This window comes from Oryx dammah, unplaced genomic scaffold (assembly GCF_014754425.2).
Source record: "Oryx dammah isolate SB20612 unplaced genomic scaffold, SCBI_Odam_1.1 HiC_scaffold_2, whole genome shotgun sequence".
NCBI classification, from domain to species: domain Eukaryota; kingdom Metazoa; phylum Chordata; class Mammalia; order Artiodactyla; family Bovidae; genus Oryx; species Oryx dammah.
In genome coordinates this window covers 86,281,067-86,300,492 of record NW_024070186.1, presented here as the reverse complement: position 1 = coordinate 86,300,492, position 19,426 = coordinate 86,281,067, and the positions used below count along the sequence as shown (strand labels likewise).

The following is a 19,426-nucleotide window of genomic DNA, read 5'->3' as shown; positions in this document are numbered from 1 at the left end:
ACACACACACAGGGGCACGTGCACAAGGAAAGTCAAGAACCTATAAAAAAAGTTTATATTTGATAATGTGGAAGTTTAGGTATTCTTCATGAATGACAATCATTTTTATTTAATTATTAAATTTTTTATATAAGCCCCAACTGCTGCTGCTGCTAAGTCACTTCAGTCATGTCCGACTCTGTGTGACCCCATAGACGGCAGCCCACCAGGCTCCCCCGTCCCCGGGACTCTCCAGGCAAGAACACTGGAGTGGGTTGCCATTTCCTTCTCCAATGCATGAAAGTGAAAAGTGAAAGTCAAGTCGCTCAGTCGTGTCCGACCCTCAGCGACTCCATGGACTGCAGCCTTCCAGGCTCCTCCGTCCGTGAGATTTTCCAGGCAAGAGTACTGGAGTGGGGTGCCATTGCCTTCTCCAATATAAGCCCCAAAGTACTACATTAAAAAACCAAAATATTCAAATAAAATGTTCTCTCAAGCTCATTCACTAAAATATTAGTACAAATAAAAGTTTCTTTTTTTTTCTTATTTGAAATATAGTTGATTTACATATTGCATTAGTTTCAGGTGTACAGCAAAGTAATTTAGTTGTAAATATATATATATTTTCAAATTATTTATTATAAGATACTGAATAGTTTCCTGTGATATACAGTAAATCTTTGTTGCTTATCCATTTTATGTATAGTAGCTTGTATCTGTTAATCCCATACTAATTCATCCCTCCTCCCCCAATTCCCTTTGGTTAACTGAAAGTTTGTTTTCTACGTCTGTGAAATTTTATTAAATTTTTATATAATTATTAAATTTTTTATATAAGCCCCAACTGCTGCTGCTGCTAAGTCACTTCAGTCATGTCCTGTTTTGAATACAGATTCATTTGTCCCAGAGTTTCTGATTCAGGATTAACTATCACCCTACCTTGTCACTTAGAGGTGGTCGATTCATAGGACTAATTCCTTTTCGAATTCCAGTTGCTTTCCTAGCTGCAAGGCCGGTGACAACTCCATAAGGACGTCTCTTCCCAGGCATCACTCTTCCTCTACGGCTCAGACTATTCTTACCAAAACCTGTAGGAGAAGAGGAAAAAACAATCTCAGAGTCAACTGAATGGCACACAGGTCACAGGATACTGTATTTCTTAAGCAGGGTGGAGAACATGAAAGTTTTTCATTTATTATATAATACTTATTTTATTATATTTTATAAGCTGCACTGAAAAGGGTTCTGCTGCTGGTAATGGACTACAAAGGACTAGAGGATTCTCACATTTCCTCCTAGCTATCTTCTCTTCAGAATTACTCTCAACAAAGAGAACAGTCTCAACTTTCCCTGTGCAGCTGCTATCCACATATGCTTATTGAGTACTTGAAATATGACTAATTTGAATTGAGATGTAACAAAAGAAAATATAATATTTCATTAATAATTTCATATTAATCACACATTATTAAAATATCTCAGATGTACTGGGTTAAATAAAATACATTATTAACAGGTGCCTCACACTTTGTTTGGTGGCACTGATTTAGAGTGGAATCACTATCTCCTATTTACTTACTATGCTGTAATCTGGGTTCTTTGTTTTCAGTCTTACTCTATTCCAACTGCTTTTGCTAAACTCTGCAGTAAACTCCAATGAGTATTTTAATCTCTGCAGCACATGACATTACTGACTTCACACTTCCATTATATATCTTATCTATTTAAACACTCATTTTCTAATTATGAAATAGTAAACATGTTCAACTGCAGAAATCTTAAAAATATATAAAGTATAAATAAGAATATAAAAGTCACCACCATTATTAGGTCACCACTTAGAGATAACAACTATGAACATTTTACATTTTTCTAGTATTTTACTTATACACATATATTTCAAGTTAACACTTTTAGATTCAACTGTTTTGAAGCAACACAAAAGACTGTATCACATGAGGTAATTTACAATTTTGTAGTATCGTGGGCCCAGAAAGTAGGCCAAGTCAATCTTCCAGCAAGCATATTTCACACCCAAAATACTACTTTGTAGTCTATGTTAACACTGTATTGTGAATATTGTGAATTACACTAGGTAACAACTGTGATATTGGCCATCCTTAATTCTAATGTCTTTAATATTCACACTAAACCATTTCAGTTACTTCTAGCATTACTCTACCATAAGTAATATTATGATAACACTACAGATAACACATTTTTATACACATCCACGATCATTTCTTCAATATATAAATTTCCAAAGGTCAAAATGCTGTATCGAAGAGTAAAGCAAATTCTTAAGGATTTTGATTATTTTGGTGAAAAATCTCCTCCAGAATGACTGTATTTATGTATATTTCCAGGAACATAAGGGTGCCCATTTTTCCACATCATTGACTACTTTGACTATTATTCTTTTTAATCTTAAAAATCTCATCACATTTGGTAGTTTACTAGCAATAATGAACACTTTCCATGTTTTTTTTTTTTTTAATCTTTCATTCCCAAACTGACATGTTCATAATCAGTCTTTCAGGATCAAGGTCTAATTTTCTTTCATGCTCCGATATAAGAATTGCTTTAAATTTATAATTAATTTTTCAAGGATTGATATCTTTACAATATTCAGGAATGTGCTGTCTTTCCACTCATTCTTCTTTGGTCACTAAATTGGCACAGTAAAGTTTCAAGCTTTTTCCCCCATAGGTCCTGTACAGTTCTCATTAAATTTATTACAGGTATTTCATATGTTATTAATCTCAAAAAAGATCTCTTTCTATTAATAATTTTCATATTGTCATTCTTGGGATTACAGAAAGCTACTGAGGTTTCAATGAATAGCTTCTAATCAGCTATCTCACTGAATTCACTTATTAGTTCTAATAGTTTTTAAAATTATTTTCTTGGGATTTCTGAGTGACAATCATATTACTCACAAATAATACTATCTTCTTCCTTCCAATAATTACACCTCGAATTCTTTTACTTCTTAATGCAATGGCCAGAAATTCCAGAGGACTATGCCAAGTAACAATTGTGATATTGGCTATTCTTAATTCTAATTTGTGGGGGAATGTCTTTAGAATGGAATCCTGCGCAGTAATATACACCTTCAATGTGGTAACAGGTCTAACAACTTGCTTCACAGTCAAACTAAACTTAAAATAGTTTACTGTAGGATTTCTCAGGACTAATGTGTATGATTAATCTCTTAAGTCATAATCATGTATATATGTCATTCTCAAATATCTAATTCCATAATGCTTTTTTGTGGTATACCAATTTTGAGATGAGAATTCAACAAGGCAGTTAGGAACCTGTTATGATGGTTGAACCATTTATGAATTTATTGCCTTTACTGCCCCACTTCTGTTACTGGAACATGTCTCTTATCAGTTGGCTTAATATTAGGCTTTGTCAGCAGAGGGCACTGCAGGGACTCTAGAAGCTTTTCTTTCAAGTTCTAGTGTGCAACTTAAGGTTTCTGTGGCATACGACAGTCAGTGGCAATCATTATCCCTTCCCCTCAAGCTAAGACTAAGTGAGGTAAGAGAGGCGCCTAAGGCACAAAATTTGAGAATGAATGACACCTTAAATTTTAGGCCCAAGGTACCTATCTAGATCTAGTCCTAGTCCTCCAGTAAATTACAGCCCCCTCATCCCTACAGATCACTTCCCCGTGAATTCTATCTGCATGGCAACTCCGTATGGTAGGGAATTCATGTAGATTTGTTCCTTTTTTGGGTGCTCTGCCTTAGGACTAAAAGTAACGATCTTATTACTTTTATAATCATCAAAAAAGCAATAGAGATACAACTTTTTAAAATATTAAGATCAAACTGTTGCTACTCTATGTGTGATTTCCTTCTAGAATTGCAACCAAATGAAGATCAACCATGTTGGGAAAGCCTCTAGTTCAAATTAAATCTGTAACAACTTGCTATTTTTATTTGTATTAAATAATGAAGGATCTACTACTGTGCTAGGCACTGTTCTGAGTACTTTAAATGAGAACTTGATGAAGCTGATGCTAATATCTCAATTTTGCAAGTAAAATGAGGCAAAGAATAGTGACTACCCAGAGGTCATAGTTTGAAAATGGCAGAGCCATGATCTAAGTGCAAGTTTCTGTGCTCGAAAAATTGAACACTTTTCCAAACAATTAAAGAACAAAAGGCAGAATATAATCTGGTACATTTCCAAAGAGAAAAAAACAGCTATGACAGAAAAGGCAGGCAGAAAGTGAAGAGGAATGAAAAAGCCTCTTGATGAAAGTGAAAGAGGAGAGTGAAAAAGTTGCCTTAAAGCTCAACATTCAGAAAACAAAGATCATGGCATCTGGCCCCATAACTTCATGGGAAATAGATGGGGCAACAGTGGAAACAGTGTCAGACTATTTTTGGGGGCTCCAAAATCACTGCAGATGGTGACTGCAGCCAACCTAGATAGCATATTGAAAAGCAGAGATATTACTTTGCCAACCAAGGTCCGTCTAGTCAAGGCTATGATTTTTCCAGTGGTCATGTATGGATGTGAGAGTTGGACTGTGAAGAAAGCTGAGCACCAAAGAATTGATGCTTTTGAACTGTGGTGTTGGAGAAGACTCTTGAGAGTCCCTTGGACTGCAAGGAGATCCAACCAGTCCATTCTGAAGGAGATCAGCCCTGGGTGTTCTTTGGAGGGAATGATGTTAAAGCTGAAACTCCAGTACCTTGGCCACCTCATGCAAAGAGTTGACTCATTGGAAAAGACTCTGATGCTGGGAGGGATTGGGGGCAGGAGGAGAAGGGGACGACAGAGAATGAGATGGCTAGATGGCATCACTGACGCAATGGACGTGAGTCTGAGTGAACTCCGGGAGTTGGTGATGGACAGGAAGACCTGGTGTGCTGCGATTCATGGGGTCACAAAGAGTCAGACACGACTGAGCAACTGAACTGAACTGAACTGAGCTAGCTACAAAACACAAACGATGTGAATAAGGAATAAGGTAAGCAGTAACAAGTACAATACAAAGACATAAGCAAGCACAGTGTACTGAGAATCTAGAGAAAAGGATAAGAAGTGAATGGATGTGGTAGGCACAAATAAGAGGGCTCTAAGTGGGGATAAAGACTATACTTGAACAGGAATTGAGGGGGTCATGGAATTCATGATTAGATTATATCAGTCTTGAAGCAGTATCTTATACTGAGTGAAACCATTCTGGATGCTACTGCAACACTAAAACATAACATAATAAGGGACTGGGAGAGGAACAGGGAAATCTGAATGTATTCCAAAAGAATGAGTGAATTAGCAGAACAAAGAGGAAGTTTAAAGAGAGCAGGAATCCATTATTATACCAAAGTTTGAGGCTTAGATGAGAAAGACTCATGGAAAAAAACTCATTAACAAGAATAAAAAGAGGTGGAGAAGGAAGGATTGGGAATTTGGGATCAGCAGATACAAACTAGTACATATAGAATGGATAAACAACAAGGTACACTACTATATAGCACAGGGAACCATATTCAATATCCAGGGATAAACCATAATAGAAAAGAATATGAAAAATAATATATATATATCACTGAGTCACTTTGCTGTACAGAAGAAATTAACATAATATTGTAAATCAACTATACTTCAATAAAATTTTAAAAAACACACAAATAAAAGGAAATTCTATTCCTAGGTGCTTTCTGGCTATTATAGTCACTGTTCCCATTTTCATCACCCTTTCTTTCTACAATCTCTTATTTATCAACGGCTTCTCCTTTACCTTCTAACAAGCCTAGATCATCCCTTCCTTCTTCCTTTTCTACCTTTGAACAAACTTCACTAGCTCTATCTCAGTTTTAGCAACAGTTCTATTTTTCACCCTTTCATTGTCATGTTTCATGCAATAGTCTTTTCTCAGTTTTTATTCATTTAGCCCCTTTAGAAAGTTCTCTTGTCTTTCCAGAGTACCATCATTCTCATTACTTCAACTACTACCTCTGTGAAGATCCTTCCACATTTTAAGCTTCACCAGAGCAGCAGTTGAACACTAGTCATGTGTTAGAGGGACATATGGAACTTTAAAAATACCCAGATCCTACTTCTGCAGATTCTGGTTCAGTAGCAATGGAGTGCAGCCAGACTATCAGTCTAATTTATAAAGCTCCACAGGTTCAACTAATGTTGAGAACTAAAACTAGGCATAGGAATTTTCATCTTTCTTTTCAATCTACAGCCCAATTCCTTCATGAATTTCTTTCACAGACACATCCAGTTGCTTAATTTCTGCAGTCAGATCACTTACATGAAGATTTGAGGGATTTTCTAGAAAATATCGTATCACAAAGTGTATACAATCGTATTACTGGCTCCTTTTCAAATCAGCACACAAACTTTTCCCTGCCTCTTCTACATCTAAAAGAGACAGCATTCTCAACCTTTTTGGTCTCAGGACCTCTTCATACTCTTAAAAAATTATTGAGGACCCCAAAGAGCTTTTCTTTTCATGAGTTTATGTTCACTGATATTTAGCATACTATAAGGGTGGTATGCTGTTGGCTCAGTGGTTAAGAATCCGGATGAGGGCTCATCTGTGGGTCTGGAAGATAGCCTGGAAAAGAAAATGGCAAATGGCTCTAGTATTCTCGCCTGGGAACTCCCATGGACAGAGGAGCTTGGTGGGATACAGTCCATGGAGTTGCAAAACTCTTAGGGACTAAAAATAACAAGAAGCCATACTACAAATGAAAACTAAAACATTTAATAACGATGCTATTTTAAAGTTCACTAAATGAAGGGCAAAAAACATTTTTTAATGAAAAACAACTATTATTTTCCTAAACGAAAATATTTAATAAGAAGAAAAGCACTGATTTGCATTTTTGCAAATCTTTTTACTGTGTGGCTTAATAGGAAATTTTCTGTTTCTGCATCCAATCTGTTTCATCATATGCTGTGTAGATTTTGGAAAAGTCCACTGTACATTCATGAGAGAATAAGACTGAAAACAATTAATGTCTTACTATTATTATAGAAATAACTTTGACTGTTTACACCCCTTGAGTCCTGGGGATTCCCTAGGATCTCTGGACAACACTTTGATAATCGCTGTTGTATAGTATTCCATCCCTGAAGAACATTTAGGTTGTTTGTACAAATATGCATTGAGTGACTAAATTACATTTCAGGAATAGAATTGTGAAAACTTTATTCTCTTATGTGTTCAGTCATCAAAAATAAATGATTATTTGCTAAGGGCTCTCTGCTTATTCTGTTACCTCAACCTAACATTCTCACTGACATTACAATGTGGAAATCTGAACTTATCCAAACCAATCAGAGCTTAAGAAAATCCCATATCTCTCTGAACATTCAGTGACAGGAGCAGCTGTTCTATTTTAGGCCCTGTCACATGGAAGTGGAGAACATACAAGCACAAATTCAATCTTAAAAGATCCTAAGGCACTTGCAGATCTTTAGCTCAATGCTGAGATCATAATCTCTGTAAAAGGAAAGCTTTTCTGATCCTTCATGAAGGAGATCCTATTTCACCTTATTGACTAAATCACCACCGATTATCTTAGCACAAAATGCCTATCTAAAATCCTATAGTACTATCAGAATTTCTCTTATGATATTTCTCAACTCAAGTGTTTTTCACCTTATCTGTCACCAGAAGTTCCTTGAAGTAAAAGACTGTGTCTTTACAAACCCAAACAAGCTGGTCAGTTCAGAGCATTTATCAGGTATTTAACAAATGATTAACATAAACAAATGTATTTCTGGCTTCTATGAACTCTAAAATTATTTTAATATAAATCATACTTAAATATGGTATGTTGAGTAACATTTATAAAGAAACCTCAAAATATAAATCACTGGAATTAAATATTAATTTTCTATAGCTAAATACCTGTCACAAGATTTACTGAGTCCAGCTATCTAAGAAAATTATTAGGGAAGAATTTTTCTGTACAGTCTAATTTTAGTTACAGGTATATGTTGAGGATATGTTGGCATATCAGCTATTAAACGTAGGATTAATTATGTTCCATCTATTGGAGATTACTTGTTATTTTTTTTAACATATAGGACAAAAATCAACTTAGAAATTAATTTACCAAACTTTTTTCACATGTGTAAAAAAGATCTTGAGTTTTAAAAGTCTGAACAAATGTTTATTCTAAAATGCTGATGTAATTGCTAAAAAAGTTAATGAGTCACATATAATTAATAGTATTCCCTTACTGCCTTAAGTCCATTTTAGAACAAGATGTTATAAATAAATAAGCTTCTAGATTACTAAAAATAACTGTATATGTAGCGTTCCAAAATAATAGACCACATCTAAAGCATTCAATTCTGTCTTACCTTCGGAGAATTTAACAAATCTTAAAGATCCTGCATAAGATAAGTAACATAAAAATAATTTTCTATGCAAAATAGCAGTCTCCATGTATTTAAAAGGTTTTCATATAAGAAAGGTAATTTGTTTCCTATAACTCTATAGAATTAACAGGAAGGCATGATTTAATTCAAATTAAGAGAATTTTCTAGTAAACAGTGTGTCTCCAATAATGGAATAATTTATATTGTGAGGTGGTATGTTCTCCCACTGAATGTATTTAAGCTAAACAGTCATCCATCAGACAGACTAACATCTAACCACAAAGGAGACTGAGACTTTATGGTATGTAAGATCCTTTACAAATCTTTATCCCTAAAAATAACAAAGACTTTATATACTGAGGTTACTTTAAAATGACTTAATGTTTTTAGAACACACGGTTAATCACCTATTTAAGGAAACCTGAACTGCTACCAGATTGTAAGATTAAACAAAACCCTGAGAGAAGGAAAAACATAAATCACTGATATATTCCCTCCATGTTTTAAATATGTATCAAAGATAGTATACTATGAACCCATAAATAATTGGCATTTTATTAAAGCTTACTTGCAAAACTTACCAGAATTTTGTTGAATACCCCATCTTACTCTCATCCTGAATTGCCTGGCACCACTTTGCTGAAGTCTTCTATTTAATCTCGGGAAATTCTGCTTCTTTCCTTCCTTTCGATTCAATTTGATGATATCATCTGTGATAGACAAAATGTGATGATTATTTTCATTTTAACTTAATGACTCAATTACTCAGTCTCATTTTCTAGTTGACAGATTTCCTATGTCCCTAACTTCTTTTCTACTTTGGAAGCACTTCCTTAAAAGGATAATAATGCTAAGAACATAAAAGCTCAAATCAGCCAATATATTTGGAGCAGTGAAGAAAAGTTTCATAGGAAAAGCTGAAGTCAAAAGACCAAAACAGAGCTAGTAATTAATGAAAATTTCTATTATTCATAGTATTTCTTTTCCTAATATATGTAAATAAGCAAAACCTGTTTACAAAAATTATCTGTATTTATATTCTATAAACACAGAAGTCTCCAGTTTTAAAGATGACCACCTTTCAATAAAACCATTGGCAGTCAAATAATAAATCATTCATAAACTAAATTTCTAAGTTCATCTCAAGTTAGCAAATCTTTATTGAGTATAAATTATGGTGTGATGAATATATGTGGCAGGCTGTGCCACAATAGAAACAAAAGTAAAATATGACTACTCTCAATAAATTTAAAATTAGTGAAGGAAACCGACATGTAAATAATGAACACAAAAGACACATAAGTAAACAAGTACCATAATAAAGGTACAGTACAAAAAGAAAACACTACTGGTTCTCTGCTTGTTTAGCACAGCAATTCAGGGTTACCTTATTTTTCTTTCTACACAGTTATCTCTTTTTTTTTTTTGGTCATGCCAAGGGGCACATGGGATTGTGGGATCTAATTCCTGGACCAGGGATGGAAACTGTGCCCCAAGTGGAAGCTTGGAGTCCTAACCACTGAACCTCTAGGGAATTCCCTCTGCACTGTTCTAAGTCTCATTATCTCCAAAAACACTTTCAAACTGTTCCAAGGTAATTCACAAACAACACACTGCTCTAATATCACAAAAGAACAATATGAAGATCAGGAAACTAAATGTACTCCAGATCCTATTTACATATGTTTAAAGGAGATTATTAGCAGACAAAAAAATACGCATTTAAAAATATTCAAACAATTTGTCTGAAGTTCCAACTCCAATTCTGAATTGAAACTACAGCAAATAAACCAAATAAACTGAACACTATCAACACTTCTAAATAAAATTAATGAAAATAACAAACCTCAGTTATTTTTTTCCAAACTGCTCTAAATACAAATAATTTAACAACTGTATCAATATAACCACAGTCTTTTCTAAAGTCAAAGAAAGATACATAGGGATCTTTTCTCATATAGCACTGCTCTATCTCACCCATCTTTCAAGTTTAAGACTTTAAATTACATTCAAACAAATAGTCATATAAAATAATTCAAATCTCTTCAAGAAGAGATAAATCTTTCAGGTACAAAAAAATTCATCAAAATTAAAGGCACTCAAAAACAGTTTTTATAAAATACAAAGATTTCACAAATCTCAGAGGCATGACCATGTTAAATTCTCAGTAAGCAGAAAGAAAATATAGTTAGAAAGCCACTACTTTCGAAGCACTACGTTCCTTTAACAAGGAATTTATTCCTTGCTATTTATTCTTCACCAGAAGTCTGAAATCTCAGAGTCATGAGAGTATCCCCCCTCCAAAATTAATTTGGTCTGGGAACCATAAAACAAGAAACGGTAGAGTATAAATCTGCCTAACTAGGTTGATTTAAAAATAGGGCATTATAGAGTATAAACTAAAAATTAAAAGTAGCAAAGCATATCAAATATAAAATTGTTTTATATTTAAGCATTTTATTATCTAAATCCTCAAGTTAAATGGAGCTACAATGACACAGAAGATTCTTTCAATCTAAAGAAGAAAATGGCTTTCTCCTAATCAAGGAGAGATAGTAACTGAGTACTAATAAGATGGTTCTTAAAGCATGTATTCATTCAATTCTCACAATAATTCCATGAAGTAACTATTTTAATCCCCATTTTCAAATTAAGAAACTGAGTCACAATGAGGTCAGCTATTGATAACCTTGGTAGATAATTCTATATGAATAGTCACATAAACCTGACAGACCCACAGTTAGAAATAAAACAAAAAATTAAATTCTAAAACCTATGAAAGCCTGATAAAATGGGATATTCATTTTATCAGGGATAAAGTGGGATATTCACAAAACATAATAATTACTTAAAATATCTGTCTCTTCATCACATCTACATGAAATTCACTTAAAAAAAAGGCACCTGACAGAATGCTGTATGTTCTTAAGGGAAAAGAGAGACCAAGTTTTAGTTTAGCTATCCAATGCACTTCATCTCTACCTTCAAAGAGAATTATCCCTCAGTTTTCTTCACTTGAACACCCCAATTACCAAAAGAAAATGCATACAAAAAAACTTAGAAACTTAAGAAATGTATTGGTTATGAAAACACACGTTTAACACTTTCTACATCTACAGCATGGTGCTCTGAAATACTGATTCCATCATTAACTTGCTGTACAACTTGGGCAAGTTACTTAATTTCTCTATGCCTCAGGTTTTGTAAAAACAGAAATAACAATGGCTTATACAGTGTGTGTGTGTTTGTAAATATGATGCTTACGGTGTACCAGGTACTGTTCTGAGCAGTTTATCCATGCCTATTGACTCTTTTAACACTTATAGCAACCCTGAGGGGGGCCACTGCTTTTTACAGATGAGGCACTAAGAAGCAATTTGCCCAAGATCAAATGGTTAATAAGCGGCAGAGACAGGATTTGAACTGAGACAGTTTGGGATTCCAGATTCCATGCTCTTTATCAAGGAGTTATATACCTTATAGGGTTATCACTGGGATAATTTAACACATATAAAAACGCTTAGTCCTGTGCCTGGCAGGCAGTAAGCACTGAATAAATATTTACGATACTTTTTCTTGGCCTTAGTTCAAAAGATGCCTCATGTCTTTAAAGGTCACTGCTGATTAGCAATAAGGCAAGACTAAGATTTTCTGATGATCTGCTTAATTCATGTCTTGGGTTCTAACTTATGGCAACAACAGAAAGCAAGAGTTCTTGACTTAACGACTAAAAATCTTGCAAAAAAAAAAAACCAACAAAAATGAAAAATATCGTCCTTGGAAAAGTTACATTTCTGTATGCCCTGTGCTGTGCTTATTAGTCAGTTGCTCAGTTGTGTCCAACTCTTTGCGACCCCATGGACAGTATCCCGCCAAGCTCCTCTGTCCATGAGGATTCTCCAGGCAAGAATACTGGAGTGGGTTGCCATGCCCTCCTCCAGGGGAATCTTCCCAACCCAGGGATCAAACTCAGGAAGCCCAGTGATACTGAGGTGGGTAGCCTATCCCTTCTCCAGGGGATCTTCCCGACCCAGGAATCGAACCGCGGTCTCCTGCATTGCAGGTGGATTCTTTACCAGCTGAGGTACCAAGGAAGCCCCTCTGTATGTCCCAGAACTTTTTTAAATATCCGAAAAAACTGTAGGCCTCAGGCAGAGCTAACCATATCTAATGTCATAACCTAAATCCCGATAAAAAGAGCATTACTTTTAAACCAACAAAGACAAACAGACTAGTGCCTCCGTGGTGCTAGGTCTGAATTTTTAACTGAATCGCCCATCTTCCTTTTTACCTAGTTGTCACCAAACCACTCCAACTCTTCTAGGTCCTATGCTTTCCTTGTCTTCCCATCAATCCACATAAACCATCCTTCGCTTTTCGCTCCGTTTTGTTCTAATTTGCTAACTTGAAGGACTCTGGATGAGGAGCAAGTGCTTTTCTGGGCACCGCCTAATACATCACCATTCCATGAAGTCCTTTCTAAGTATCTTTTCTGTCAAGCGCCCCGCGGTGGCCTTGCCGTCTGCTGCCCGTCAGAAATGGCCAACTCTAGGGGCTTCTTGACGCTTCTGTGCGACGCCAGGCACAGGCCCAAGCGCGCAAAACGTCCAACTAGCCCTTCTCTGGAACCACCGATTTAACCGAACCAGCCCAGCTCTCGAAGAGCTTTCCTTCGAAAGGTTGGCTCCGTCCGATCCGTGCCCTAGCTCCCTCGATAACGCCCACACCGAACACGCCTGCGGTGAGACGCGCGGAGTTTTCCTCACAAAGAGCCGGGGTCACCCGCGAGTGGTGGCGCTCTTCTGAGAGGAAAGAGGGTCCGCACTCCTAGATCCCCCCAAAGTCCCGACCCAAAGCGCCCTCCGCCCCCTCAGACACAGTCCGGCCGAGGGGATCCCCGAGGCCCTCCGACTTGACCCCGACACCTGCGCGCTCCACCCCCCGCCCCCAGGTCCCCACCGGCCCTCGCTTGGTTCCGCCCACCCGCAAGAAAACTCCAGCGACAACTGCACCCAACCGCCCCTTCCCCCACAAACCACGGTATTTGGTTCCACCCACACCTCCTCCCACTCCAGCTCGGTCCGACTCGGCTCCTCACCCAAAGACATATCAATTTTGTCCAGGTTTTCATTGCTGCGGGCTTTCGGCGGCGCAGGCGGCGGGGTTGCGGTGGCTCCCATTAACCGGGTACTAAACCGGTTCATGGCTGGAGACGTCGAGCTGGAACAGTCAGACGAGAAGGCCAGAGGCTGAGGCCTGCCACCTCCCACTCACGCACGCAGACTATCCGCACCGCGAGAGCGCGCACGCGTGCTGACGGAGTCCGCGCCCCCCAGAGCGCGTCTGACGGCGGGGGGAGGTGGGGACCATAGAGACGAGCGGCCTGCGAGAGTGGCCCCACCCCCTTTCAGGGACTGAGTCCTAGCGCCCCTTGCTGGACAGGAGAAAACATTGCACCCGCCGCTCTGGCTGCTAGTGAGAGCCGCCGTTTTAGCAGTTCGCCTTTCGGCCGGAATTATGCTGGACCGTGAACACCTCAGAATCACATGCCTTAAATGAGATCATGTTCCTCCGTGCCCTTCGAGTCCCCTCTGCTACAGAAAGGCCCCGGAAGGTTTGGTATACACGAACCTTTCACAGCCCACTGCAATGCAGCCTCAGAGGCAGGGCCGACCCCGCGAGCGTGGATTGCAGAACTGCGCCTCAGCTCCCCTCTCCCTGGTCAGCTCCTCCACCTGCAGCATGCGGAATCGCCACGTCTGGACGCAAAGCAAAGCCCGCACTGATAATCCTTGCGTCACCGTACTAATAAAAGTAAATGCTAACGTTCCCCGTCTCTGTACCACTTCTCAGCCGGCACACTCAAAACATTTTGCACGGTACTAGCTACCTTAAAACCTCACCTTCCCTTGGAAGAGGGGTAAGTACCTCTGCTTATTTGGCTGCATTTTTCTCTAATTCACTTGCGTTGGAAATTGATAGGGGGATTCGATTTCTTTCTAATCATCCCTATGGGAAAACTTCTTAATATTTGATGAACTGCATAAGAACTTTTTTTTCCTATTTACAAAACGTGATATTCCCTCTCTTCTTACCTCCTTCTCCTCCTCCAAAGTAACTGCGCTTGTGTGGAAGCATTTAAGTTATATCATCCTCATAGCAGCTTAAACTATATAACACATTTGCATGTAAGAAAAAAATCAGGGACAGGTATTCTGTTCATTTAGAAATCTTTGCCACCTTCCCCCTCTGCACTTCCTAAAATTTCTCTTTGCATAGAAACCAACCAGCGATCTAAAGTGTCTCAAACCCACAATAGCCTGTACTTATTTTTTTCCCAAGACAAAAAATAAAACCATAAGAGTAGAGTGAGTCAGGTGGAAGGCACACCTATGAAGGGATACGAGAAACTTAAATGGTGGAGGAGGGTTTGGACTCAAAAAGATCGGAGAACAATATTCAGCATGTCAAGGAGAATAACATGTATGCTCCTAGCACAATGTGCTTGATTTTACTACTGTTCCACTCTGCAGCTACCACCTCTTTCCCAACTGCTAAGAACTAGGCAACTGTATTGTAGAGAAGTACAAGAGAGACCTAGGTTTTATTGAATGTTTTCACTCACTTCAGTCATTCACCTTGTGAACCTGGGAGAGTGTCTGGGCTTCATAATCATCTTCAAAACAAGAAGTAGTTATACTTAATATATGTTAATCTTTATTATCTCTAAGATTCCTTACAGTTCTAAAATATTCTAAACACAAGACATTTTTCTACATATTATCCTTCTCTCACTAGAAATAACTTCTGCAATCACTGCTTATTGGTAGGAGCAAACTACAGGGAGAAACACTGGATTGAGTTCTTAATTTTATGGAAGAAAATTAATGTATTTAGAGTATGGATACATTTTGTATTTCAGGCAATACAGGACAGATAATAAAAATCCCAAATGTGTAAAATTCTTCCCACACCAATTTATAAAGATTCCCTTTTATCCTGGTCTTCTCCTCCAAACTGAAGCCCCATACCAAATCTCTTTAGTTCTAAAGGGAACATGCTCGGGGTTTGATGAAGCAATTCTAGCTGTTGTGTTTCTCCAAGGGCTGAGGGTTTCAGAGTCTCAGAGCAATCACCCTGATTCCAAAGGGAAAAACAAGGAAACAAGAGGCATTGAAGTTAAGGGTAGATCAGCCACACACAAAGCCACACAAAACAAAAGAGCAACCTGAGACATACACAGCAACAGTAAAGAGGAAGAAAAGCCAAGAAATCAAAACCGGTGCGTGTCCAAGAAGTTGACCAGCCAGTTACAGGGCTGGAGATAAAAGGTCAACCCTGCAATTTGTTGGAGCACAAGAGGCAGATGTTCATTTAATCATATATTCATTGAGCAGTGGCATTATAATAGGCCCTGAGGGTAAAATGCTGAGCAAGATAGATGTTGTCCCTATCTTCATGTAGCTTGCAAAGAAAAAAACATTTTCTGAGCATGTGCTGGACACTGAGCAGAGAGCGTTTGTCTTCAGTTGAGCAGTTAAGTCTTCAGACCTAAGTCAAAATAAACAGAATTCAAGCAGCTGCCCCTTTTGGAGGCTTAATTTCATACAGTGTAGATAAGACAATGTCTAGGATTGCCAGACAAAATATATAACCAGTTAAATCTGATTTTCAGGTAAAAAATGAATAATTATTTAGTATAAGTTTTGTCCCAGGTTTCAGATAAACAACAACTTTTTTAAACCACAGAATATTGCAGTACTATTTAGGATATATTTATACTAAGCAATTATTTGTTGTTTATCTGAAATTAAAATTTAACAAGGAGTATTATATTTTTATTTGCTAATCTGGCAACCTTAACACCACCATACCTATTAACATGTGCTAGCTCTCTTTTCACAATGTGCATAGAGATCAATATTCTCTTCAAAGGTAAGCACAACTCATATATTTAACTCAGTTTTATTAGTTTGATATATATTTTAAGTCCCCTCCTTTTTTCAGCTTTATTGAGGTATAACTGACAGACAATAAAAGACATATTTAAAGTGTTCAGTTTGTAGACGTGTGAAATATATACCTGTGAAAATACCACCATAATCAGGATAATAAATTTATCTATCATCTCCCAAAGATTTCCTGTGCTTCTTTGTAATCCCTCCCCTCAACCTCTACCTAAGCAATCACTGATATGTTTTCTGTTACTAAAGATTAATTTGCAGTTTTGGAATTGTATATAAGTGGAATCACACAGTATAAACTCTTTTTTATATCTGGATTGTTCACTTGGCATAATTGTTTCCAATCTGTATGCTTTTTATTATCTTTCTTGCATTATTACACTGACTGGGGACTCTAGTACCATGTTAAATAACAATGGAGAAAGTGGATATCTTTGACTCGTTCCCAACACCAAGGAGAAAGCATTCAGTCTTTCACCATTAAGTATGATGTTAGATTTTTGTTGTTGTTGTTGATGCCCTTTATCAGGTTGAGGAAATTCCCTTCTACTCCTGGTTTGCTGAGAGTTTTAGTTATGAGTGAATGGTGAATTTTATCTAGTGCTTTTTCTGCATCTGAGATGACCAAATGGTTTTTCTAAGTTTATTAATATGATAAATTATATTGGCTGCTTTTCAAATGTTAAACCACCCTTGAATTTCTAGGATAAACCTACATGGTCATGGTGTATTATCCTTTTTTAAAAAAAAAATCTTTATTTGGCTACACTGAGTCTTCAGTGCTGCATGCGGGCTTTCTCTAGTTGCTGCAGGTGGAGGCTACTCTTAGTGGCGGGGCACTGGCTTCTCATTGTGGCGGCTTCTCTTCTTGTGGAACACAGGCTGTAGGTGTGGGGCTCAATAGTTGTGGTGCTTGGGGTTAGTCGGTCCACAGCACGTGGGATCTCAGACCAGAGATTGAACCTATGTCCCCTGCCTTGGCAGGCAGCTTCTTAACCACTGGACTACCAGGAAAGTGAAAGTGAAGTTGCTCAGTTGTGTCTGACTCTTTTCAACCCCATGAATTGTAGCCTACCACGATCCTCCATACATGGGATTTTCCAGGCAAGAATACTGGAGTGGGTTGCCATTTCCTGCTCCAGAGGATCTTCCCTACCCAGGGAATCGAATCCAGGTTTCCTGCATTGCAGGCAGATGCTTTACCGTCTGAGCCACGACTTCATATCAGGGAAGTCCCTGTATTATCCTTTTTGTATATTGTTAGGTTTAGTTTGCTAATATTTTGTCAAGGATATTGTTTCTTTTTTTATGAGTGATATTGATGTGTTTCCTTTTCTTGTACTGTCTTTGATTTTGGCATCCACTCTTGCTTTTCAGAAGAGTATTTTTAGAATTCATGCTGCTGCTGCTGCTGCTGCTGCTAAGTTGCTTCAGTCATGTCCAACTCTGTGTGACCTCATAGACGGCAGCCTACCAGGCTCCTCTGTCCCTGGGATTCTCCAGGCAAAGATACTGGAGTGGGTTGCCATTTCCTTCTCCAATGCATACATACATGCTAAGTCGCTTCAGTTGTGTCCGACTTTGTGCCACCCTATGGACAGCAGCCCTCCAGGCTCCTCTATCCACAAGATTCTCCAGGCAAGAATACTGGAGTGGGTTGCCATTTCCTTCTCTTTAGAATTCATATATTGATGTAATTTGTATTATACTGGAATAAAGGAACTATTAATAGATACAGTTTGTATTCTATGTAGATATAGTATTAAGTATGTATCAGTTAGGTATGACTATTATTATTATACCTAACTCCTTGGGGCTTCCCAGGTGGCGCTAGTGGTAAAGAACCTGCCTGCCAATGCAGGAGACACAAGAGACATGGGTTTGATCCCTGAGTGGGGGAAGATCCCCTGGAGGAGGGCATGGCAACCACTCCAGTATTTTGCCTAGAGAATCCCATGGACAGAGGAGCCTGACAAGTTACAGTCCACAAGTTACGGTCGCAAAGAGTCAGACATGATGAAGCAATTTAGCGTGCACACAACTCCCTTAAGCTCTTGTATGTGCAGTATGGTTTTCCTTCTCTTTTCTGCTGCGGTACCTTTTCTTTGCCATCTTGGCACAGCTTCCTTTTTCTCTTTTGTATTGCCCTTTTCTTTTGTTCTAAGTGTTTCTACCTGTTCTAGTCTTCTGCCTTTTAATCTCAGGATTCATTCATTCATTTATTCAGAATTTGAGTCCCTACTCTGGGCAAGACACTCTGCTACACAGTACAGTGTCACAGCCGAGAACATGGCAGGCAGGATAGCAGGCGTGGCTGGAGAAATCACTAGTCTCCAGTTCCCTGGTCATCGGTTTTCTCTGACTAGGTAACCGCTTGGATAGATAGGGGAACTTGAAGGGGAATTCTTCCTGCACTCGGGGGTTGGAGCTCTAGCCTTCTCCTTATTAGGCCTTGTCTTCTCCGGGCAGGACAGGGCTTCTTTCAACCAAAGTTTCTAGGTCAGTTCACTGAATGACTAATTGTGGAACTTTCTAAAGCTACACAAATTTACATAAATCACACAATTCCCCCCTAGTTACTTACAGATTGTTTATTTTAAAAAATATTTCTTCTCAATAGATAAATTGGTAGTCTAAGAAAGCTCTGGATAGCCAGGACTCTAGGCTTCGCATACTGCTGGACAATCTCAGTAAGCTGCAAACAACATGACTCTATAGAATGTATATCTAAGGATATTCTTTTATAAAACCATGCCAAAATGATCAAATTCAGGAAATTTAACACTGATGCAATTCTATTCTCTGACTATAGTCTATATTCTAAATTTTGCCAATTATCCTAATAAATAACTATCCTTTATAACAAGGATAATTCTATCTTCTATCTCCTTCCATCAGAAAAAGTTTGTCAGCCTTTCTTAGTCTTTTATGATATTTATGTTTTTGAAGGTTGAGGGCAATCAGTGCAAAGATTTTCCTTCAGTTTCGTTTTCTTATTGCCACTGTATGATTAGATTTGGTTATTCACTTTTGTAAGAAATACTATTAATACATAAATGATGTTGGGTCCTTCTCAGTACTTAACATCAGGAGACATGACGTTATTTTAT

The 19,426-nt window shown here is 37.9% G+C and overlaps 2 protein-coding genes across 2 annotated transcripts in view; one reads left to right on the top strand and one right to left on the bottom strand.

Annotated features, from left to right (window-relative positions):
- Positions 1-13,761, bottom strand: part of FYTTD1 (forty-two-three domain containing 1) — a 31,504-nt gene extending 17,743 nt beyond the window's left edge. The window contains exons 1-3 of the mRNA XM_040249895.1: positions 13,451-13,761; positions 8,934-9,062; positions 919-1,067 (exon numbers count right to left, since the gene is read on the bottom strand). Coding sequence (XP_040105829.1) covers positions 919-1,067; positions 8,934-9,062; positions 13,451-13,556 — 384 coding nt within the window. The 5' untranslated portion in view covers positions 13,557-13,761. The remainder of the gene's footprint in view (positions 1-918; positions 1,068-8,933; positions 9,063-13,450) is intronic.
- Positions 13,762-13,808: 47 nt separating this feature from the next.
- RUBCN (rubicon autophagy regulator) overlaps positions 13,809-19,426 on the top strand; it is a 63,512-nt gene continuing 57,894 nt past the window's right edge. Inside the window, exon 1 of the mRNA XM_040249471.1 lies at positions 13,809-14,272. The gene's annotated coding sequence lies outside the window, so the exon portion shown is untranslated. The remainder of the gene's footprint in view (positions 14,273-19,426) is intronic.